General features: G+C 36.2%; 1 protein-coding gene across 2 annotated transcripts in view; it reads right to left on the reverse strand.

Moving 5' to 3' along the window:
• Positions 1-499: 499 nt before the first annotated feature.
• Cpa3 (carboxypeptidase A3) overlaps positions 500-25754 on the reverse strand; it is a 31341-nt gene continuing 6086 nt past the window's right edge. The window contains exons 4-11 of one of the 2 annotated variants that reach the window (XM_028860904.2): positions 17525-17627; positions 17318-17419; positions 15654-15755; positions 13631-13741; positions 12117-12207; positions 10890-11092; positions 8640-8724; positions 500-1007 (exon numbers count right to left, since the gene is read on the reverse strand). In XM_028860904.2, coding sequence (XP_028716737.1) covers positions 820-1007; positions 8640-8724; positions 10890-11092; positions 12117-12207; positions 13631-13741; positions 15654-15755; positions 17318-17419; positions 17525-17627 — 985 coding nt within the window. In that variant the 3' untranslated portion in view covers positions 500-819. The remainder of the gene's footprint in view (positions 1008-8639; positions 8725-10889; positions 11093-12116; positions 12208-13630; positions 13742-15653; positions 15756-17317; positions 17420-17524; positions 17628-25754) is intronic. The other variant, XM_037206501.1, reaches the window with a different exon arrangement.

Below are 25754 nucleotides of genomic sequence, written 5' to 3' on the forward strand. Positions count from 1 at the left end.
TCTCTCTCCCTCTAGTCCTTCCCTTGGGCAACACGACTTTTGGTCACCAACTTTTACTGTATTGACTGGTCTCTTTGTATGCACTGAGAGGGCAAACTCTATCAGTTGTATTGTATAATTGCTGAGTGGTATTGTGGAAGAATGTTTCCTATGAATGCTGTGGATTCGAGTAAGCTATTTTAAATTTAATGGGAACTAGATTGCTTTTAAATCTCTGAGAGTCATCTCTCCATGAATTATTTAATTCCTTCCATTGTCCTTTGCTATTTTGAAGATATAAACAATGTTCACTTCTATCAGAAAAATACGTTTGAAAGGCAAATTACATATTTGAAAATTGAAGATACAGTTTCCTGTCATCAGATTGAAGAACCATTAATATCTGTATTTGTTAGACTATTAAGGCTAACGAATAACAATACTATTGTCAGACTATTAAGGCTAATTGAGAAATGCTGAGAACATGGTATATTAAAAACAGAGGATATTTTATAAAGCATCAGAATACAATCCATTTATTTTTTATTTTGGGCATTACAACACAACATTTTCATTTCTTTCAGAAATATCACTTCATAGTATTCAAATTCTGCTTTCTATGAGGCTAAAATTTTACTTACAAGGAAGAACTGTAGTTAAATGGATTTACTCAAAGTTATATCGTTATGGTGCTATTGGGAGTAAATAAAAACAAGAAGAAAGCAACGCAGGACTTCATGAGCAAGAAAAGGAAGGATTCAGGTGATGCAGAAGGTTGACTTTCCAGGGAAAGGCTCCCCCAAAGGATTAATTGGTATATTCCAAACCAAGGGCAATTCATTAGGAAGTATGCTTGAGGATATACTTAGCAATAAATTTGACAGAAAGCATGGTTTCTTTACAAGTTGGTTTTATCCGCGATTCTGGAAGAAGGAAACCAAATTTGCCTTTATCACGGAGCTCAAAGGCAAATGTGTGTTTGATGCCCAGGTCATAAGCCCAGTCTAAAGAAGAACCTGATGTCAGGTCTGCAAAACAGAATCAGTAAATATTTCATTAGATGTGGTATTGTGTTCCCCAAAATATTGTGCATGCTAATAAACTTATCTGGGGTCAGAGACAGAACAGCCACAATATTAAACATAGAGGATAGGCAGTGGTAGCCCATGCCTTTAATCCTAGCATTCCAGAGGCAGAAATCCATGTGTTCAAGGATACAGCCAAGCATGGTGACTCATGCCTTTAAACCCAGGGAGTGGTGGTAGAAAGTAGAAAGATATATAAGGCATGGAGACCAGAAACTAGCAGCATTTGGCCTAGTTAAGCATTCAGGCTTTTGAGCAGCAATTCAGCTGAAACCCATTCTGGATGAAGACTCAGAGGCCTCCAGTCTGAGGAAGCAAGACCAGCTGAGGATCCGGCAAGGTGAGGTAGCTGTGGCTTGTTCTGTCTCTCTGATCTTCCAGTGTTCACCCCAATAACTGGTCTCAGGTTTGATCTTATTAATAAGAACTTTTAAGATTCATGGTACAATTAGAGGCAAGTACTGAGGCTTTTTTCTTTTTAAGACATGGGAATTGCTGGGGCAGAGAAGATGGCTCAGTGGGTAAAGCATTTGAAAGGCAAAGATGAAATCCTGAGCTTGGATTTTCAGTACTCATCAAAAAGCCAGACATGGTGGCTCTTGCCTATAATGCCAGTTTTGATAGGATCCCTAGGGTTTGTTGGCCATCCAGTTTAGACACTGGTGAGTTTCAGTTTTCATGGATGACCTTGTCTCAAAAAAATGGAGTATAAAACAATAGAGAAAGAACGCAATGTTGGCCTCTGGCCTCTAAACTCAACACACACACACTCAAAATTGCGTGTGTAAAATTAACAATAACAGTAATTATTTGTATAGTTGATTGCTGTAGTGATAAAGTAGTATAAATGGTACAGAAAGCATTTGTAATCTACCATATATTTTAAATATGTACTGCATTAAAATTTTTTAATTTTTTCTTTCTTTTTATTATTTTTTAAAATTAATATACAAAGTAATTTCATTATATTTTAATATGTATCTATTGTTATACTTTTTTTACACTTTTGATCTCCTGTCATTTATGCTGTCAGAGAAAATTGTTTATAGTTATAAGACCAAGAAAGTTCAAATTAACTATTTTAAGGATATATTTAATACTCAAATCCAAACTTTATATCAATTTCTGTGAAACTTTACTAAAGATGCCATTATTTAGTAAAAAAATGTTTAAAAATATAAACATCTATAGAGAGGCTTCTCTTTTTGTGTATGTATTCTATGTATTTACACTGTGTGTGAAAATACATGCTAAATATATGATTTCATATACCTACTATACAATATACTTATACAACATACAATAAATACATGTATATGTTTTCCTTTATGTAATGGAATAGCACTTTTGTGTGTAAAATCATCGATATTTTAGGATATGCTTAATTGATACCAATATCTTAAGTTTAAAAAATAAGAATTTAAAGCTTTTATGAAGAAAGAAGGGATATTTGGGTGGGAAGAGACAGACCAATTATTCAACAGCTACTTATGAAATCTCTAACATGTCCAATAGACTTTACATGGGCTGAGCACAGTAATGGATCCATGTAGTCCCAATAATATATGAGGCTAGTGTGGGCTATGTTGTGAGACCTTATCTCAAACAAAAATAAACAAACCCCAAAATAAACATAAACCAACACAATATCTACCCAAAACAAGCCCCAGAACAATGTATTTATTTGGTCCCAGAAAGAGCAGGCAATACAAAGTTACAAAGATGAGTTGTGCTTTCAGGATCTTGCAGTTTAGAGGAGAGGCAAAGGTGAAGAAATTTTTAGTGCCATACACAGCTGTAAAGACCACAGGGACCACTTGATAAAGTTTTTTAAAGAGAAGCAATATTGTGCTTGCTGAGCAGGGCTCATACTCAAACTTGTCAAATTCACTTTCATGATGCAGAGCATATTAGAGGGCTAAGAAGGAGAAATATACATTTTTTTTTTTCCAGGTGGAGGTAGAGAAAGGCATTCTGGCAAGCGAATTCTAACCGTGAAAAAACCAGGGGGGACCTGTGAGGTCTGTTAAATAAGCAGTGGTTTGTAAACCTTGTAAATCAGACGCATTCAGACTTTTTTGAGAAGCAATAGGCAGTTTCATACTTTATAGAGTATGGGAGGCAGGGGTGGGAGGAAGCTTAGATTATAAAGCCTAGGTTAGAAAGTCTAGACACTAAATGTTAGGCACTGTGAAGTGAATGGCAGAGCTAAGATAGAGACAACATATAAGGTATGATAATGGGGTGGTAGATGACATAATTTGATAAAAAATGACTAAAATTTCAGTCTGAGTAGTGGGAAAAATCTGCATTGTTAACAAATTTGGGTGAAGTAGGGAAATGAGAGGTTCAAAGAGGAGAAAGGGGGTGATATTTGGCCTTACTAAGAAGACATTCAGGAAGGAAGCTGGGGAAATCAAGCTGTTACTGACAAGGCATTATGAGTGGAGGTGATGCACATATGCTTGGGATTATTTCCTTGTTGGTGGATGGATATACTTCATATTACTAATGTTTCTTATGTTATGCTCTGAAATTTTTTTATCTGATATTTAACATAACTTCTTTCTTCTTTTTTCTTAGTTTGTACTGTTTTTTATTTCAACCTATCTGTGTAGTTAGAGTAGAAATAAGTTTCTTATAGATGGCACACTGATGAATAACAATGAGTTATCTTGAGTCTATACACATTGAATGTCAGATAAAATAGTATTTTTTATTCAATCATGAGGACAGGTTATTATTATTATATTACGTATGAAGGTATGCATATATCTCTATCATCTACAAACCCATCTTTTTCTCTCTATTCCTAGTCCACTATTCTTCCTTTCTGCACTTCTCAGCCTTCTTTTGTTATTATTTCCTTTGTATTTGGAAAGATTCCTTTAGCAATTATTTAAAGGAAGAACTGAAGGTAATAAGTTCTCTTTGTCTTGTGTCTATTCCCCCTTTGCTTATGTTTAGAACTTAAGTTGCTAGTTCTTTCTTTTCAGCATCTGAAATTATAGTGTTCTTTTTGATCTCCATGGTTCCAAAAGGATTACAATCAAATGTTTTGGATAAGTCAGGACATACATTTCATTGAAGAAGTTTATAGGAATCAATTCTACTCTTGTTTCATGTTCTGCATTGTGGTAAGTATTAGGGATTCTGAGAGGCTGACTAACTTATATTAACATAACTATAACTGTTTTTATTTTTTTCCTTTTATTGAAGACAGATTTTTTTCACATAATATATCTTGATTACATTTTCCCCTTCTCTCTGTTCTTCCCTGTTCCTCCCCAACTCCCCTCCCATTTGGATCCACTCCCTTTCTGTCTCTCATTAGAAAAAAAAAACAGGCCTTGGGGGGAGATTGATTCCCAATTTTCTAAGAAAGCGCCATATTGATTTCCAAAGTGGCTGTACAAGCTTGCATTCCCATCAACAGTGGAGGAGAGTTCCCCTTGCTCCACATCCTCTCCAGCATAAGCTGTCTTCAGTGTTTTTGATCTTAGCCATTCTGACATGTGTAAGGTGGTATCTCAGAGTTGTTTTGATTTACATTTCCCTGATGATTAGGGATGTTGAGCAATTCCTTAAATGTCTTTCAGCCATTTGAGCTTCCTCTGTTGAGAATTCTCTGTTTAGCTCTATAGTCCATTACTTAATTGGACTGTTGGGCATTTTGATGTCTAATTTCTTGAGTTCTTTATGTATTCTGGATATCAGCCCTTTGTTAGATGTGGGGTTGGTGAAGATCTTTTAGAATTCTGGGGCTGTCGCTTTGTCTTGTTGACTGTGTCCTTTGCTCTACAAAAGCTTCTCAGTTTCAAGAGGTCCCATTGATTGATTGTTTCTCTCAGTGTCTGTGCTACTGGTGTTATATTTAGGAAGTGATCTCCTGTGCCAATGCATTCAAGACTACTTCCTACTTTCTCTTCTACCAGATTCAGAGTAACTGGATTTATGTTTAGGTCTTTGATCCACTTGGACTTAAGTTTTGTGCACGGTGACAGATATGGATCTATTTGCAGCCTTCTATACGTTGACATCCAGTTATGCCAGCACCATTTGTTGAAGATGATTTCTTTTTTTTCATTGTACAGTTTTGGCTTCTTTGTCAAAAATTATATGTTCATAGGTGTGCAGATTAATGTCATGGTCTTCAATTCGATTCCATTGGTCCACATGTCAGGTTTTTATGCCAGTACCAAGCTCTTTGTATTACTGTAGCTCTATAGTAGAGCTTGAGGTCAGGGACTGTGATGCCTCCAGAGGCTGTTTTTATTGTACAGGATTCTTTTGACTATCCTGGGTTTTTTTCCACATGAAGTTGAGTATTGTTCTTTCCAGGTCAATGAAGAATTGTGGTTGGTATTTTGATGGGGATTGCATTGAATCTGTAGATTGCTTTTGGTGAGATTGCCATTTTTACTATGTTAATCCTTCCTATCCATGAGCATGGGAGATCTTTCCATTTTCTGACATCTTTTTCAATTTCTTTTTTCAGGGACTTAAAGTTCTTGTCATATAGGTCCTTCACTTGCTTAGTTAGAGTTACCCCAAGGTATTTTATATCATTTGTGGCTATACCACTCTTGGGCATATTCCCAAGGAATGCTCAATCATACCACAAGGGCACATGCTCAGCTATGTTCATAGCAGCATTAATTGTAATAGCCAGAACCTGGAAACAACCTAGATGCCCTTCAACTGAAGAATGGATAAATAAAATGTGGTACATATACACAATGGAGTACTATTCAGCAGAGAAAAACAATGACATCATGAGGTTTGCAGGCAAATGGATGGATCTAGAAAAAAATCATCCTGAGTGAGGTAACCCAGACTCAGAAAGACAAAAATGGTATGTACTCACTCGTAGGTAGATACTAGATGTAAAACCAAGGATGACTAGACTGCTACTCACAACTCCAGAGAGGCTACCTAGTAAAGAGGACCCTAAGAAAGACACAGGGATGGCCCAATGACAGAGAAATGGATGAGATCTACATAAGCAAACTGGATGTGTGTGTGTGTGTGTGGGGGGGGGTAATGAAGGGCAAGGGTCGAGGGAAAGAGCTTAGGGGAGCGGGGGATCCTAGCAGAGAGGGAGAACAAGGAAAAAGAGACCATGATAAATGAAGACCCCATGGGAATAGGAAGAAGCAAAGTGCTAAAGAGCTCCCCAGAAATCCACAAAGATACCTCCACAATAGACTACTGGCAATGGTCGAGAGAAAGCCCGAACTGACCTACTCTGGTGATCAGATGGCCAAACACCCTAACTGTCATGATAGAACTTTCATCCAATGACTAATGGAAGCAGATGCAGAGATCCATGGCCAGGCCCCAGGTGGAGCTCCAGGAGTCCAATCAGCAAAAGAGAGAGAGAGGAGGGATTATATGAGCAAGAGGTATTGAGACCAAGATTGGAAAAAGCACAGTGACAAATATCCAAACTAGTGGAAACACATGAACTGTGAACCAATGGCTGAGGAGCCCCCATGGAACTGGATCAGGCCCTCATGATAAGTGAGACAGTTGGTTAGCAGATCTATTTAGGAAGCCCCCAGGAAGTAGGACTGGGACCTGTTATTAGTACATGAGCTGGCTGTTTGGAGCCTAGGGCCTATACAGGGATACTCTGCTCAGCCTGGGTGAAAGAAGGAGGGAACTGGACCTGCCTGGACTGAATCTACCAGGCTGAGCAGAATCCCCAGGGGATTCCTTGCCCTGGAGGAGATGGGAATGGAGGGTGGGCTGGGGGGAGGGGGAGAGCAGGGAAGACAGGGGAATCTGTGGCTGATGTGTAAAATTAAATTAAATTATAAAATAAAAAAGTTAAAAAAGCCACAAATTATGTCTCATTAAATCTGTATAAATAATGCCAGAGTGTTCTGTTCCATACTTGTTAACTAATTCTGTAATAATAAAATCAATTTCTGTTGTAAAAAAACAAAACAAAGCAAACAAACAAACAAACAAACAAAAGAAAACAAACAGCCTTCTAAGGGATAATAAGAAATGAAACAAGATAAAGCAAAAATTAACATATTGGAGTTGGGCCAGACAAACGGAGTGGGAAAAGCCCAAGAGAAGGCACAAGACTCAGAGTTCACACACTCAGTAATTCTATAAAATCACTAAGCTGGAAACCATAACATATGCACAAAAACCTGGTGAAGACCCATGCAGGTCCTGGTCATGCTGCCTTGGTCTCCGTGAGTTCATATAAGCTATGCTTATGTTGTTTTAGAGGGTCTTGCTTTGTTTATGTCCTCCATCCCTTCTGGCTCTTAAATTCTTTCTGCCCTCTCTTCCAGAGGGTTCCCTGAGTCCTGAGGGGAGAAGTTTGATGGAGACATCCTGATAACTATAACTCTTGCCAGAAGAGAAGAAGTTATCTTAATCCACAGAGTCTGGTCTTCGGGAAAAATCAAAGCATGTTTTTATTATTGTTGATTTTATTTCTTGAAAATAAAAAACACTGATAAATCACAAAAACCAAACAACAAAAGTCATATGCCTAGAAGTGAGGACTTTGGTTTTGTTTATAACTTTATTTTGTAATTCGTTTGCCAGTCCTTGTAACTTAGAAGTTGTATTTGATCATAGTTTGGGGTCTTTTTGTGAGGATTAATTTAGATCATGTGAATCAAGTGCTGAACCCAGTGACCAGCTTATGAGTCAACTAACAACTACAGATGATACTTAGAACAGAGTCTGAAACTTGGCAAATTGTTTCTTCTTGTTTTTGAGAATGGGGGTTTATGTGAACATAGTCATGCTCATTTTTAACTTATTGTCTGTGGCTGCTTTTAAATTATAATGCCCCAATTGAGTAGTCACAACAGAGGCTATTCTGGCATTAAAGTCAAACCAAATAGTTGACCCTGTAGAAAGTTTGCTGATTCCATGTAAAAAGAATAAGAGATATGAAAGTTCCTTAAGACTAAGCAAACTAAGTAAAAACCCAACAACAATGAAAGTCTATAATACTGAAGGATTAAAAATTGGGGTGAGAAAATAAACAAAAGAAGAGAACTCAAATCTTATCATCTCCTTTTCTACACTACCACACATATTCATTTGCCTGTAACAGGAAGAACAGATCAGAGGGACAAGAGAATACGAGTCAACACATCCACCCACCATAGATTAACGAGAAGATACTACTAGAATGGAGATAAGACCAAAGAAGAGACGATTCAATTCAAGTTTAGTAGATGAAACAAGATGTGGCCTCTGCCCCAACTAATTCTTCTTCTGTTGAAGATGAAACATTGGTTTTGGGGAACAGAAAGGTAGATAAAGTAAGCTATAAATTTCTATTGATTTAATAATTTATCTTAATTTTATAGCCTTGTAAAAGTTCATATTAATTTGTTTCAAAAACTGCCCTGTCTCAGGAGACAGGCACATCCTATCTTTTAGGTTCACATGTAATGTAGAATCTCTTGTAACAGCTGGAGTTTATAATCTACAAATTTGGTATATATATATATATATATATATATATATATATATATATATATATATATATACACAAAGAAATAGTCATAGTAAATGACAGGAAGAACTTACAAATTGTTGATGCTATTGGACCGTAGATGTAACGGGTTTCATATCTAGTTGAAAGAACATCAGTGGCAATCCTTGCAACCTTAAACTAGAGAGGAAAGTGAGAGAGGGTTAAAGAATGCTATATGAATACATTTTTAGGAGTTAAAAACTAATTTTACATGTTATTTAGCATTTGAAAATCAAAATAAGGTAAATGGCTAGGTAAAAACATTGTCAAAGTACAATCAATCAATTATATGGAATTTTGTGTTTTCTATCTCTCCCTGTATCCTTTTTTAAAAGGTTTGAAGATTTATTTATGTAAGTATATGAATGTTAAAATGTTTTTTCCCATGTGTATGTATGGGCATCACATGGGTGCCCATGGAGGTCAGAAGAGGGTAATAGATTCCCTGTAACTAAAATTATAGATGGTTGTGAGCCACCCTATGGGTGCTGGGACTCAAACCCTGGTCCTCTGCAAGAACAAGTGCTCTATATAGATAAGCTATCTTTCTAGCCTGGTGTGTCCTGTCTTTCAGACTCTTTTTTGGCTTCAGATATTGACCCTTTCAAAATCATTTTCTCCCATCCCTTTCTCTGTAATAAGTCCACTATTGATACAGAACTTTTACTTGTGCTAATAGAAGAGAGGTAGTTGATTCATTTTTGCTTTAATCTTCATTGACTGAACTCGTGTGTGTGTGTGTGTGTGTGTGTGTGTGTGTGTTTGTGTGTGTGTGAGTGCGCGTGCACATGCGTGTGCATATAAACACTACTTGGGATCTAACACAGGACACTGCATTCTAGCCAAACACTTGACCACTGAACTACATCTCCAGTATAGCTTACTCATCTTTAAATTGGTCCTTTTATATTAGGGTTTCTTTTCTGGCATGGCATTTCATCATATACTCAATTGTTTGTGGTAGGGGAGTAATTGTTAGGATGGACATTAATGGATATAGTCTCCAAATGAATGTTTTTTCATCATTATGTATAAGTGTATATAATTAAGAAATATATTTTATTTAATATATAAATAAAGTAGCTGTTCTATAAAACCTTTCAGTTTACTTAGAAAGGCTTGCTGTGTATATCTGTGTGCATTTTCAGCCCCTCAAAGTATGCAACTGCCTTGTTGTATTTGCACAAATTAATCATGAGTTCAGATTCTTAGCTAGATTGGATCTTAAGCTACAGTGTGATCACAGAATACTTTTGTATTTTCTTAATGTATAGATGGAATTAATGGCTGCTTGAAATCTCAGATTTAGTTAATATTAAGTGTCACTGTGATGAATACAATTGAGTGAGTTCAAGATTAAAAATCATGTCCCAGTTTTTTCTTAAGTTGATTTGAAGTTTCTGAGACACAACAGTGACTGGATGCACTGTGTCAGCTAGCTACTGTTTGATTTGGGATACCAGACCCTGTATACTGCCCATATTATCTTCTATGGTAATTCAAGATAGTTACCTATGTGTGCAGGTTAACTATGTGTACATGGTGTTCTTTCTAAAACTTATGTGATTAAATCAGTTTTCATAGAAAGAAAAATCATGTTCAGTGGATCACAGATTTGAAATGATATCATATTCTTACTGACAGAGCACTATAATATTCATAGTGTTCTTTAGATAGTGGAAGAATTAATATTTTAAGATTACTAATAGAGGAAAATATATCATGGATCTCCTTTAGTCTGGTGTCCAGAGGTTAGAACTATCTACTATCTCTGCTGCTCAATTAGGCATTTGCCCTGCATGGTTTTATTGTAAGACCCAAAGAAAGTATTAAACAGTACTTTCTAAAACGACTTTGTATATTAGAATCCTATATCTAGGCCATCTAATATTAGAATTCTATTCTTGATGGTCTAGACATTTCTTCCTTATAAAATTTTCTTAGAATCACATTTAAATATTTTGTGTTTACAATTATTAAATAAAAAAATCTAAAGATAATTATTTTAACCACAGAGTAAACTTCATTACTCCTTTTTCTGGTATTTGAAATGTGAGGCCTTGGTGTGGTAGCAAAATTGTATTTCTTGGATTTGGGAAGTTGAGGTAGGGTGGATGGTGAGTGTATGGTGAGGTTGAGTCACATAGTGAATTCAAAGACAACCTGAATTACATACCATGTCTCAAAACAACCAACCAACCAAAGTGAAACCATTTCAGCATATATCAAAGTTGATGATGATGTAAATGTATACATATACATATACATATACATATACATGTACATATATATGTTTTACATACCAGATCATTGTGGTTGGGTGGCAGTTTGGATGTGTAGCCATAAGGAAACAATAGCATTTGGGAGTAGGAATGGAAGGTGATATAAGCCTTGATTGAGTTCAGATGGCTTCGAATGAAGTTGGTGACAGCTTTTGTCTCTTTCTCAGACTCTGGTGCAGGGCCCCTGTAGACGTCCTGGCATGGGTTTTTGGTATTCGGAGAAGCTACAGAAGAAATGTGGATGAGATCACAATGTGCTGGTTACTAGCACCACCCTTGCCTCTTATGATATGGGTTTACCCAATGCTTAAAACTTTGGACATCTCTTGTTACATGGTCACTAGAGGTTTTATGTACACATGTCCAACAAACTGTGGAAATATTGTTAGCCTTTTGCCCTCCTTTTATAGGTCATAGTAAAAAACACAAGCATCCCAAGGCTTAGAACCCTGATCCATTTCCATTCAGCCTCAGCTCTGACTCTTGGAGAACTGGTATAAATCATCTGTCTTGAGTCCAAATTTTTTCAGTTTCTTTCAGGAGAATTCTCTAGATTAGGGATAGCTGCTGCTATTTCAATATGCATTATGGTAGAATAGAGTTAAAAGTTGTGGTGACTTTTAAAAAAAAGTGTGGTAGTTTAAAAAACAAACAAACAAACAAACTAGGCAAAGAGGAAATGCCCAAATTGGGACAGAGGTATGGTCTTCCTAAAGCCTGTAATGATAAAGATGTGGTTGTATAGAAATGAATGCATCATCTGAAGTAGTGGGTTTAACTGGGCATTGTATTCCTATTATACTTTTTAACTGCCCCCGTCTCAGATGGTTCTTTGTTAAGCACCTGGAAAATCATTACTTGTATGTTGGTTTTAACCACTGGTATTTCTCAACTTCTATCAGGTTAGGAAGTGGTAGGGCTCAAGATCACCCAAGATTACCTGACTTTTGTACATCTGGTGTGTGTGTGTGTGTGTGTGTGTGTGTGTGTGTGTGTGTGTGTGTGTGTGTTTTATGTTCATTAAGAGGTGGCTCAATAGATACTTAACATCTTTTCCCACTTTCTCCCATTCTTCCATAGAAAACCTTCAAAATATCCCCATGGTATTGATGATTTTCTTCCATTTAACAGATAGGGAAGTCAGCACTCACTCAGGGATCTATATTATTGCTGAAATAAGTAGGTGGTTTATTTGAACTCAAGGTCTACATGCAAAAACATTTTCTTGACAACAAATCTGCAACTCACAGTCCCATGAGACATCGAAGTTTCTGTTGAGGTCAGTGCCAATGCAAGTGGAATTCTGGTTCTTGGAACGGTTTTTTCTCCACATTCGGTTCTGCCAGAAGGGACATCAAAGCGTGTAAACCTGGTCAGCTGAACTTTTCTTTTTCTTTTTTTGTTTGAGACAGGGTTTCTCTGTGTAGCTTTGCGCCTTTCCTGGAACTCACTTTGTAGACCAGGTTGGCCTCAAACTCAGAGAGATCCGCCTGGCTCTGCCTCCCGAGTGCTGGAATTAAAGGCGTGCCACCACCGCCTGGCAAGCTGAACTTTTCAATGTGCCCATCTCAGATTCTCTCTGTAGGTGTCTTGTAGGTGACATCAAGAGCTTTATTTGAAATCTCTATAGTTAACTTGAGCTCCTTTATTATAAAGAAATGTTGTTTTCTTGCAATTTCTAATATTTTCAGATACATAATTTTTAAACTTAATGTTTTAAGCATTGATGAAAAATTGCCATAAGTTTGAAAATGGTTGATTAGTTTTCTGTATTAGAAAATGACCATTACCTGTCTGAGAAAGCAGCAAAATGTTTGTATTATTTTAATAATACCCGAGCAACCAGACCATCACAATTGATCAATGGACAGAACATAAGAAACTTGGACATGCTCAGCCCTAAATGGCACTCCCTAAATGGGATATCTGTATCACACCTTTCTCTTCAAGACTGAGAGACCTCTGGGGAAGAGGGATTGGAAAGATTGTGAAGAGCCAGAACTGGTAGATGACGTCAAGGAAACTGTTTTGTAGACACAACAGGACAGATACACACATGAACTCATAGTGACATGACAGCATGCGCAGGATCTACAGTAGCTCAAGCCAGACAAAATTTCAGCATGGAGTTGGGGAGGTGGGCAGGAAGTCCTACCCTAGCTGAGGAGTTATGGATATTTGATTGCTGCTAGGAGAGAGAGTCAGTTTTCTTTAATGATACTAGGTATATCAAGCACTTCAGGGCAAGCCCCATGCTCCAGAGTAGTCCGCTAACACAAACTGGACTTCGTGTGTGTGTGTGTGTGTGTGTGTGTGTGTGTGTGTGTGTGTGTGTTAAAGAGAGACAGAAAATATGAAGTTGGGTGAGTAGGGAGGTGAGAGTGCATGTGAGAAGAGGTGAGAGATGGTAATAAGTAAGATAAAAGTACATTGTATGAAATTCTCAAAGATTAAATAAAAACATTACTTAAAAAAATTTAAAAATAAGTCCGGGCAACGGTGGTGCACACCTTTAATTCCAGCACTTGGGAGTCAGAACCAGGAGGATCTCTGTGAGTTTGAAGCCAACCTGGTCTACAGAGCGAGTTCCAGGACAAGCACCAAAACCCTGTCTCAAAAAAAAAAAATTAACAATATACCTCTCTAAACTGGAATCAAATAGTTACCCAGACCTTAAAATAAGAAGCAACAATAAATATACATTAAAACCAGTGACTAATACATTACATAAATGCAACAAACAAGCATATATACACCAGTACCTGTGTCCATGACCAAATATATCCATCTACATTGAATACAGGCAGAATATAAAAGGTCATCCGGTCCAAGAGTTTGGTCATGATTCTATTTTTCCCATAACTCTTAGTTGCCTAGAGGGGGTAGAAAGTTAGGTTGCTATTGAGAAAGCTAGATTCTATTAGCCATAGCTACTTACCACTCTTTGAGTTGTTTTCCAAGGCTAGATGGTTTTAAACATTTTAAAAAGTAGATAAAGATAAATGAACCACATAGGTTATAGGAAAAAACACTTTTTAAATGCAAAGACATGAACTAAAATGAACATTCTTTAAAGGTTGACTTAATTATTCACACTGGAAGCTGCCAGATATAGCCTGTATAACCACAGAAGAAATATAGCTAAGTGAAAGTTAATAGCACCAGGTACCTGATAAGGTCATTCTCTTATGTCCCTTAAATAAATATAGATCAAGTCTGTGAACACAGGGAGATAGGAACATTGGAGAAGTTTCATAAATATTTGTAAATATGACTGAAGAAAAAGCTGTGGATTCAACCTACATTATTGTGCACATCAAGCATGTGTTCTACCCACCAAAGAAATTCACATGTATATGTGTGTGGTGTACCTATGCACCTGTGAGTGAAGGTCCAAGCTTGACAACAGGTTCAGATGACTGCCTTAATTTCTCTCTATTCTCACTGAAGTCAGAGCTTGACAATTTATCTAGAGTGGCTGACAGAAGGTCCCAAAGATCCTTTGTCTCTGCCCCCCATCAAAGTCCCCTCCCCCAGTGCTAGGACTGTAGGCATTAACTTTGCCCATCATTGTTACATGAATTATGGACCTCATGCTTGTGCGACTAGCACTTTACTGACTCAGCCATTTCTCTGGCCTCAGAAAATTAATAAAATTAATATAAGTATCTGGCAATGATATATGCTTCCTAGAAATCACAAAATACTAGGTTCAATTTCTAACAATAATGATAAAATAAAAATTTAAATGTCATGAATTTAGAGGTTGACCTGTCAGTGTTTCTATTTTCTGGCACAAATTCTTCCAGTTATCTGAGCTTTCGTTGCTATCAAAATTCTCAAAACCAAAACCAAATAAAAACTCTCTCCATTCTTGGAAAATTCCTCTCAAGACGTGTGTGTGTGTGTGTGTGTGTGTGTGTGTGTGTGTGTGTGAGAGAGAGAGAGAGAGAGAGAGAGAGAGAGAGAGAGAGAGAGAGAGAGAGAGAGAGAGAGAGAGAGAGAGAGATAGATTTCACTACATAACCTAGAACGGCCTCAATCTAGTCCTCCTGCCCCAGCTGTCCCAGTGCTGAGTTTACCAGTATACAGGAGATTCCTTGCACTCATAATGCTTTGTGCTCTTTTGTAGGTTAAGAGGAGCTGTTGTCCTTTAGTTGGGAGGATCAAAATAACCAAAGTTATAGGTCAATCTATGCAACAGCTTTTCTAGTAAACATATCTGTGGCCCAACAACCATTGCTGTGGGTATTCCAAAGTGCTATGTGAAACAGTTGGTGGAGAAAGTTAAAGATAGGATGTGTCAGAATATATTTTCAGTAGATAATCAGAAACATAAAACTAGATCTATTTTTATAAAACAAGCTATTTCTCAATTGAAAGGAAATTAAATAGGAAAACTCCAAGTTCTTGTATGACCAATGAAAAATGTAAAGCAAAACTAAAAGTTTATGTTATGAGTTTTTATCAAAGAAAATTAAATTTTTAGTTTATAACATAAAATTGGTATTAGATTTATACATAACTGCAGGATAAAATCAGTATTATAGCTAAAAGAAGTTACTTTCACTATCATAAACTTTCAGGTGAAGTTTAAGGAGTTTGAAGGAGGATATGATTCTATAAAAACTGCAATGATGAATAAAACTCAGGCCTTATATGTGCAGGCAGAGGCAAATGTAGATTTCTCTAATTAGGTGGAGCACCAGACTTTTGGAAAGGAATGTTGTCATTTAGTAAAGTATTGGAGACCAGTCAGAGATTGATTGTGATTGGTTTACTTGCCTGATAGACAAACCACTGACAGAACGCTGGGGAGACCCATTCTCGTGCATGAATGCCACAGTCCATGAAGATAGCCTTTCTTGCTCCATCTTTTTTCCCAATCTGTTGAAATGAGGGATTATTTTGCATTAGCTCTCATATTAGTCCCTTGTCATTTCAGTAGTTCATTTTCTCAAACATTATTTTCCTTGCCTATTGTTGAACATGAACCATGATTATGCATACTGTCCCCAGGGAAAATGATGGCTGCTATTCTGACTATACATAATTCATCATCTGTTACAGGATAATTTTTTTCAATAAAAGTTTTTCCAAGGTTCAGAGCTACTTTTAGGGTTCTTAAAAAGCAAACAAAACAAAAAACAACTCAGTCAGGTGCTAGAGAGATAGCTCAGCAGTTAAGTACTTGTGCTCTCACAGGGCCTGAGTTCTGTTCCCAGCATTCATACCTAGTGGCTCACAACTGCTCCAGCTCCAGGGCAACTGACTTCCTCCTTTTGCCCTCTTGGATACCCATACTCACATGTCCATATTCATATGCAGACATCCAAACAAATACATCCTTAATAAATAAAACACATCTTTAGAAAATGAAATTTAGTGTAAGTGAGAAGACTCAGAGGATAAAGGCACTTGTTGCTAAGCCTGATGACCTGAGTTCAGTCTTTAGGGCCCATATAGTGAAAGGAAAGAACTGACTCCAAAGGTTGTTCTCTGTCATCCACATGTGTCATGATATACATGCAACTACACACACACACACACACACACACACACACACACACACACACACACACAATAAAAAGTTAAACCACAACCTTTTCTTGGACAGGATGCCACATGCATACCTGCAATCCCACCACTCCTGATTTTCAGGTGAGCCTGGGGTATGCAGCAAACTAAATCTTGTGTCAAAAAATATCCTTGTTCCCTCAAAAATAAAGTGTCAACCACACCATATATTGTTTTTCTTACTCCATTGTTAATGTTCTGTGCTGAGATAAGGACTGTAAAAGCTAGTTTGTAAACTGGATTGAGGTCTGGTACTGTATATGTAGAGTGGGGTACAGGAACAGTACCTGATATTTGAAGGACTTCGGTTTAAATGGAGTTCAGACTTGGTTTGGATGGTTGGTGGCATTGAATAAATGGAGGTATAGGTTGTAAATGCCTTCTCAGTTATTAATGAGCTGCTCAAGCAGCAGAATCTTTGGGTCTACAGAGTCTGGCAGTAGTTGAGTAGCAGTTCCTGCCTTGTCCCTTAGCTCTGATGCTTTAACTACTATTCTGGTATTACACATGCAGGATATTTAACATTTTCATCATGGCATTCATTCACAAGTTTCGTTCCATTTTAATGGACTGGGAAGGAGTTGTAGACAATGACCCTGCAAGACATTGTAACAGAGTTTTCCTATGAAATATTTCTTGCTTTGCTCATTATGTGATCTCTAGCAGGTGCACACTCCTGGGTTTTTTTTTTTTTGTTTTTGTTTTTTTTTGATTGCATGGAAGATTGTAATACAAGTTCTTGAATTGACAGTTTGAATATTCAAAAAATGACATGTTTTCCAATTTCAAATTTAGCTCAGCTGCCCCAAAGTGACTTTTGTGTCCATGTTTTAAAATAACAAACTAATTAATGGGTCTTGAATTATTTTTACCTTGAGAACATATAATGGGTTATCTTCAACAGTTGATCCGATTTTAATTCTTGAGACTATTTCAGGATGTTTCTCTAACATTTTTTCAGTCCAAGAAACAATCTTAAGAACAAAATCAAATTTGAAGAATTAAAATAAAGGAAAATTGCATAACAACAAAAGAAGACATTTATTTAAAAAGATCGTAATAGGTATTGTACACTATACCTTGTCCCAGTCGTTGTACTTTGCATAACTATGCCTGCCTGAGACTTCATCTTTCACATCAAACTGTTTCTCTATCTCTTCTTGAAGATCATGTATCAGAATTCTGTTAGTCAGAGAATGATAAGACACAGTTATCACATGAACACTTTTATCATAGGAAAGGGAACGTTTTATCTTTCGTTTGCAGGAAAATGCCTCTTCCTCTCCTCTATCTAGAATAGAGCCCACTTCCTCCTTGCTCTGCTGTAGCCATCTCCTTTGAGTAAGCCGTTGCATGGCTGAGGATCCCCCATCTATCTGAGCTATGCTGACATTTGTAACAGTTCTGGACTCATGTTGCTATCCAGAACTTAAAACAGCCTTGCCCAGAAGTAGAGATTGTAGTAAATATATATTATGCCTGACATTTTGAAGAATTTTTATGTAAAAAATTTCACTAATAAGTTTGATATTGCTTATGTGCTTAAATAATATTTGGCATATATTTAGTTAAATAAAATTAATTATATCTATTTTTTCCCTTACAATAAAATACTGGCATGTTTGAAATTGTATACCTGATTCATACTGTGACATCATAATGCTCCTAGCCTTCAAAGTGTGCAGACACACGTCTATACCACACAGGCAATAGTGGGTATTTTCATGCACAAATCTCCAGAACAGATTTTATTGATTTAGCTTTTGAAATTTGGGGAAAAACTTGAATAACAATGATGGTAATAAAACTGGGGACTTAGCACTTAGCACAAGCTAAGTATTTCTCTAAACTTTTATGTTCATTAAGTCACTTCATCTTCACAGGGGATTTTAAAATTCATTTTACTGATAAAAAAAATCTAAGGCACAATGTGTTCAAATACATTATCTAATGATAGAGCTACAATATGGGTGGCTAGTTTGCTTTTCAGGGGGCAAAAAAGGTCAGAAAATGTCATTGAGAGGGGTGACACTGTTGGGGTCAAAAGGTTTACGCCTCCACTTTCAATTTCCATCTTTTTTTGCATTGACACATCTCACTATTCCAAGATCTTATAGATTGGAGAAATACTGGCCACTCAAGGTCTGCCTGTATTTAATTTTCAGCTCTGACTTCCATCCTGAACTTCTTCTAAAAGCATCAAACTACCTACCCTTAATTTTTCTCTTGTACTCTATCCTAAATGTGTTTAACATGGACCAGATTCCACTTTACATACATTATTTGATCCTGTCAATATTATCACTATTTAAATAATCAGGAAATTATTGCTCAGAAATATTATATGCTTATAATTTGTAACTTTATACACATTAGTTTATTTATTGAATGTATGTGTGCACACTCATGTGTGTGTGTGTGTGTGTGTGTGTGTGTGTGTGTGTGTAGTTCAAAGACAACTCAGAGGAGTCAGTTCTCTCTTCCCATGTGGGTATCTGAAACCAAACCCAGACACACTAACTCCTTTCCTCACCTAAGCACATCACCAGTCCTGTAGTTAAAATGTCTATGTATTCAGAGTTGGGAATTAGAATCCAAAATACTTCAGCTTTGTTTCAAAAGTTCTGTTTTCATTGTACACACAAATATTTTAATGTATTTTTGTTTGTGGATTTACTATCAAGGTTTATGAACTTGTTTTTGAACTCATGTAGTAGGAAATTATATGCATAATAAAATCTAATGCCGAGTAAAGTACCTCTTTATTCTTATCTTCAAAAAATCTTTTGCTGGAATAATTTTTTATTTTAAAAATTTATTTATTTTTATTTTTATTTTTTTTGTTTTTTTGAAGCAGGGTTTCTCTGTGTAACAGTGCTGGCTGTCCTAGAACTCACTCTATAGATCAAGCTGGTCTCAAACTCACAGAGATATGCTGCCTCTGTCTCCTGAGTGCTGGGATTAAAGGTGTGCACCACCACTGCCCTGCTTTGTTAGAATAATTTTAGAAAATAAAATCATCAGAAAAGTGGTTTCTTGATAAAAATCTTGATATTATGGATAAGTGTGAGAAGAATTTGGCTAAAATTGGACTTTTGGATATTTCAGCAAAATGTTGTATATTTTGATTATCTTTTGTATATTTTCAAACTAGTCTTATAAGTGGCATTTTCTCCAGTAAACTTTTAAATTGGTTATTATTAAGATTAAAATACATTTGTTTTGATTACACTTATGTATTGCCTATTTTATTGGTTTCAAACTTATTGGCCTTCCACTTTTAAATTATAGTTATGTACTAAGGGTTTTCTATGCAATTACTTCCTCTGTGACAAATTGTGTTTTCTTCTTTTACTTTTCCCATTACTATTTCTTTGCTTTATTGTGTTGGTTAAAACATAGAAAAATAATACAACTGCAAGAGGGCATTGTTTTCTTTTTTTTTTTTAAATTCTGCTTTTGATTGGAAAAAGTCTATCTATCATTCCCCATTAAGTATGATGTTGAATGCCACTTGTGATTAATATTTTAGGGTATACTTAGATTATCTTTGTATTATATCTCGTTAAGACAAAGTTGCATTGATATCTATTATTGCTTCCTGAGTGTGTTAAATACTGTGTTATAGCTGCAGAAGATTTACAAACATCCTTTTTGCTTCTTTTACATACAGTTTTAAAATTTGTGTTTAACCTAGAAGGAACAGATAAAGTGAGTCTCTGGAAAAACGACTTGCTTAAAAACAAGCCATATCAGAGGACACAGAAAAGTAAAGGTACCTGACAATATGACACAATGAGCATAGAGGATCCTTGATATTGGTCCAAATGGTCCAACGCCTCTGGGTAGCTCCTGTACCTTCTAAGGATGTCACTCTTATAGTATGACACTCATGATTATAATGACAGTCTTTTACTTAACACAAAACTATAATCAATATATTCTATTCTGAGGCACAGAAAGCTATGGATTAAAATAGAAATATTTTTTAAATATTTAAAAGAAATAATTGAAAATTTGTGATGAAGCTCTGTGTCTGAATTATGTAACTTCTTATTGACTCTATACAAAGTAGTGTCCTGCTTTTGCTCATGAGATGACATTTTCTGTTTGTTAGCAGCAAATCCTGAGCTTAAGAAGGTGCTATCTATCCTCTAATGTGCTCATTAGTCATTTAGACATACACTCAAGTCATTCAATAAGTGCAGCAGCTTAGGTTCAAATGCTTTTGATTTTAAAACTCAGTTCTACTCTTGATGCTAGATCTTGAGCAGATTAAATATTTCTCTGACCTTCGTTTTTTCCCTTTTCTAATGAGACCAGATATATCACCCAGGGTTATGAAGAAGAGGGCTGAATAGGTGATGAGTTGTGCTCAGCATTCATTAGGCATTGAGTGAACCTAAGAACAGCGAGGTTGTTTCACAGTTGGCAACCACTGTACAGAGTTAACAACCTTTAACTATATTTGACTAATGTGATTCATTGACAACTTCCTTCCCCAATTTCTTACGTTGAGTTAAAACACTGCAAAGGTCCTCTACTTGGTTTCTTTTTGAGAGTTGGCTTATAGATCTGGCTCTGATGCTGAACACAAGAGTGGTGTACTCCTAATTAGAATTTATTTAGCACATAGTAGCAAACCACCTACAAATGTGGATTCTTGTTAGGAGCACTGACAGAATTATTATGCACACATATTTAACTCACTGTCTGCTTCACATTTTCCTTATAAATTTTGGATTTCTGAGGATTTAAAGATTTAAGAGCAATTTTGGATTTGGGCATGTTGCACTAAATTTCTCAGGAAGCTTGAAGGGCTTGAAAATGTGTTTTGCAGAGTTGCTACAGATACAGTTAATTGCTTCAATCTCTAAAGAAATCACATAACTTTTGTTTCACTTGCGTTAATAAAAGTAGGCTAATCAACAAAAGTAACATTTTGGGATCCCAGAAGCTGATTCACAATTCAAGATCATATTAATCAGTCACAGTAACCTTATATCAAATAATATTTTTTAGATTTAACACTGGTCAATTCAGCTCTCATAAATACAGCAAAAAGGGAGATCCATGTAAGTGGAAATATAATCTTTCCACAATACAGCTGCATGAGGACACCAGACTATTGCTGATATAGACTACAAGTTATACTTAAGGCTGGGAATTATGACCCAGGGCCAGATGTCATTTTTTATAAACCCTTCCACTAACCAGAAGCCAGCTTTAACAGAGGGAATCAAATTACTTTCTTTCAAATGTTATTTCCTAGATTTATTTACTTTGTTTGAAAAAAGTTCCAATTCTAAATGCAGGAGAAGTGATAAAGAATTATCACTGGGGATGTAATAATACAAACAGGTGATGTTTATCAAATCTTCATTTTGTGTCAGGTACTGTGCTCAGATTTTTACCTGTATTTTATCACGTCAACATTGTCAGCAATGGTGGTTGTATATTATCACTCCATTTTACAGAGGAAGCTACAATGTCCAACTCTGTTGACACTGTCAGAACTAGTACACAGCAGTACTTTCTTTTCTAGGGTGAGAGCTCTGGGCACAGCTACCAAGTCATAGTCTTTTTGGTCTTCAGAAATTCTTGTAAGGTTTTCCAGTCTCCCTGTTCTCATGGGGGACTTGACTCAGTCCCAGTCTTTCAAAGTGAATGAGCCCCCACTTGGTTCAGAGAAGTGCCCAGATGGATCCTACTTTCTCAATTTCAAGGCTAATTTTAGAGGGTATCAAAAAAAAAAAAATGAGATAACTGTGGGTCAGTCTCTAACTGCCGTGTGTGTGTGTGTGTGTGTGTGTGTGTGTGTGTGTGTGTGTGTGTGTGTGAGAGAGAGAGAGAGAGAGAGAGAGAGAGAGAGAGAGAGAGAGGAAGAGAGATTTTTAGGTGGTTCTCTACAACTGGTCTGGGCTCCCTTTGATGTCCATTTTATAGCAGGGCTATTTAAAAATATATATATTGGGGCTGGAGAGATGGCTCAGAGGTTAAGAACACTGGCTGTTCTTCCAGAGGTCCTGAGTTCAATTCCCAGCACCCACATGGTGGCTGAAAACCATCTGTAATGAGATCTGGCTCCCTTTTCTGACCTACAGGGATACATACAAACAGAACACTGTATATATAATAAATAAATAAATCTTTAAATATATATATATTTAGGTTCTATAAAATTGAATTTGGTGACTTCCTAATTGGGTTACCATGTGCATTAAGCTCAGAACTTGCTGACATGGACTTTTTAATGTCTGAGGCATATCATGTGTTGAAAAAATAAACTCTATGGTATTGACTTGTTTTCTAGAGAAAGGGAGAACATCTGATAGGAGCCTTCAGTTCTCTGTTGCATTGAATGTGTCTGTATGTGTGTGTGTGTGTGTGTGTGTGTGTGTGTGTGTGTGTGTGTGAGCTCACATACACATGCATATAAATGGCCTTTCCTTCTCCTGAGCTAATAGAAGGAACCAGCCATATAGAATCAGTCCCTCTTTATGAATCTGTGAAGTAGCTGCTTTTAATGCCCCCATTTTAAATAATGTCAAATATCTGACTTGGATAAGCCTGGATGCAGGCAGTTTTGCTTCAGAATATTTTTTCCCTTATCTACCACTCTCCTGTTTTTATTTGTTTGTTTGTTTGCCATGATCTTAAGCTTTTGCAGCCAAGCTTACAAGCCTGCTATATGCTTGAGCAAATAATATGTAGAAGATCAGAGCAGGAAGAAAAATGAATGGAACAGCATACTAAGTAAGTCACTAGCTTTATCTAATTGAGACAATTATTTAACAGGGTGGATTTATGTTTGAAGCACGAATTTGTATCTGGATGAATATTATTAGGTAATTAATTATTGATGTAGAGTGTTGAATATCACTGTGTAAGTCTGTATATTTCTACGTTGCATTTCTGTGTAATCTTGTATAGTTCTTATCACAATTTTATTCTGTTGTCATTTGAGTTTTATTGTATTAACAGCTGGTTTCTGAAATTAACTTATATGAACAACTTTATTTTCTAATTTTAACATTTTATCAAAGAAAAGACAATGCTAGAGATTATCTCAATGTGTAAAATCCATAAAAACATTTAGAGTTTTAACTGCAGGTTGAAATATGGTATCTGCCTTCTGACAACTAGTCCAGTATATGCATTTATCATTAAACATGCATTCGCCAGTCTGCTTGGGCTTCTTAGTATATACTGGTTAGTTGCACTTTGTATTTGGCCTTTTATGACTTTGTAAAAATATAAATAAAAAGGAACTAAGCATTCTATTTTAAAATCAAATCTGTTTTAGTAGCTGAATTTTCTGAAAACTAAAAAAAGTATCATTCATAAGTGCTTTAAACTGAAAAATCATTTGTGTGCACTGCTTAATGAAGAGTGTCTAAGTGAATCATGTGTCCAACCAGTTTCTGTGGTCCAGTCAGCCTGGCATTTTGTTCTTAGAACTCTCCTCTGTTATTGACTGACACATAGTAATGCACATAATTCATATGCAAATAAAATTATGGATTTGAATACAGAATTTGAAATGTTTTTTGTTTTTAAAGATCACTTTCCACATTTACATTTATGAGGGAGATATTTAATTACATGTCTTTCCCATGTGTGAAGCTAAATTGAGAAATTCTAGAAACCCTGTTGTAGAATGATAAGTCTAATTTTAGCAAATAGTTTAACATTTTGCTTTTTGATGTAGGAAGCAAGAAACTATCTGGGTCAGAGATTAAATGACACTTATTGTGAGGATCTTATTTACACTTTACAGGATCAGGGCCATTTCAGGACCAAAGAGGGAAAGGACGAGTATTTGATTAGATGCATGGTGTCAACCTCTGCCTCAGTCTTCCAGTGATTCACTTAACCATCTATAGTCATGTCAAAAATTTGCACATTTTGTCTGCATTAGAAGAGCAATAAAGAAAACAGAACTCTTCATTTTTTGATCCTGCTCTTCAAGCCAGAATATATAGAATTTGGCTGAGCACTACTGTAGTCTAGTTTGAGCTGGAACTTTGCGAAATCAAGTAATACTAGGAATTGATATCAGATCTCTATTAATTACTTAAAGTGAAGGGTGTAGACCTCTGGAGCACAAATCACAAGTGAGAAGTCAGGTTTTGGAGTGAATCTATGTAGAGGATGTGAGGTCCTTGTGCTCACAGAGCACTATAGAAAGCTTGCAGGCTTTTCTCTTTAACAGAAGAGATTTATACCTGTTTTCTGCCCAGAAAGTTGGGACTGGATGTAGTTAACAATCTGGGGATTTTTTTTTATCTATAGGGTCAGGCCTCATTCAAATACCCAGAGATTGCTGAGCATTGTTTCTCAGTCAGTAAAACCCATTCTTAAGAAAGAGTCCCATGCACTTTGCAAAGGAGTCTACTATTCTGCTTGTTCCAGACCCTTCCTTCCTAGACTCTTATTCTGGCCGTTGTTTCTTAGTCAATAGAACCTATTCTTATGGAGGAAGTTTCAGGTACTTTGCAAAAGAGTTTTGATGCAACCATGCCTTAAGTTTAATTGTGATAATTGTTATGAGGAAACTTTTTTCCAAAGTTGTACTATACTTAAATATGCCAAATATAATCTTTTCAGGGTCAGACTCTATAAGTTTGAACTCAGGTAACTACATCATGTTGAACCGGATTTCCTTCCAGCCTCACACAGCTCATTTCTCTGCTGGCTATAGTGTTTGAAGGTACACCCACAAATCTAGAGACCAGTATTATTTAGGGTGGAGGAGTTGTTTCTTTCAGATGAAAAGATCAAGATGCAACCAAATTTAGTGTAATATGACAGAATGTCCCAGGGGTTTCTGCAATCTGAAATCTCTGCAAGGTACCTGTTTCTAATTTTAATGGTTCTATTTATGAAAATTTAGAAGAATATATACAAACATGTTAATCAAAAAGTTTGAATGCTCAAGTTTCTATATTTGCATCACAGTCTTCTTGAAGCAATAGCAAAAACAAAATCAGTGATCAATAATTAATTCAATAATTTCTACTATTTTAAAAACTAGAATCAAGAGTGTTTTTATATTTGCTTTTATTTTAAGCAATAACATGCTTATGATACTATAAAATATCATAAATACGGTTCAGCTGTGGTGGGTCACAGCACACCTTACTATGTAATACAATATTATAGACATCAATATCTTTACTTTATTAGAAGCAAAAAGGCCTTTTGAATAAAGTATTAACTTCTACAGTGAAATAGGCTGTAGCAAGTTCAAAAGGAAAGAGGTAACATTTATTGATGTTTGACATGATGATAGTTCATGGTGAGGTT

The sequence above is a fragment of the Peromyscus leucopus genome, chromosome 6 (assembly GCF_004664715.2).
Source record: "Peromyscus leucopus breed LL Stock chromosome 6, UCI_PerLeu_2.1, whole genome shotgun sequence".
Lineage (NCBI taxonomy): Eukaryota > Metazoa > Chordata > Mammalia > Rodentia > Cricetidae > Peromyscus > Peromyscus leucopus.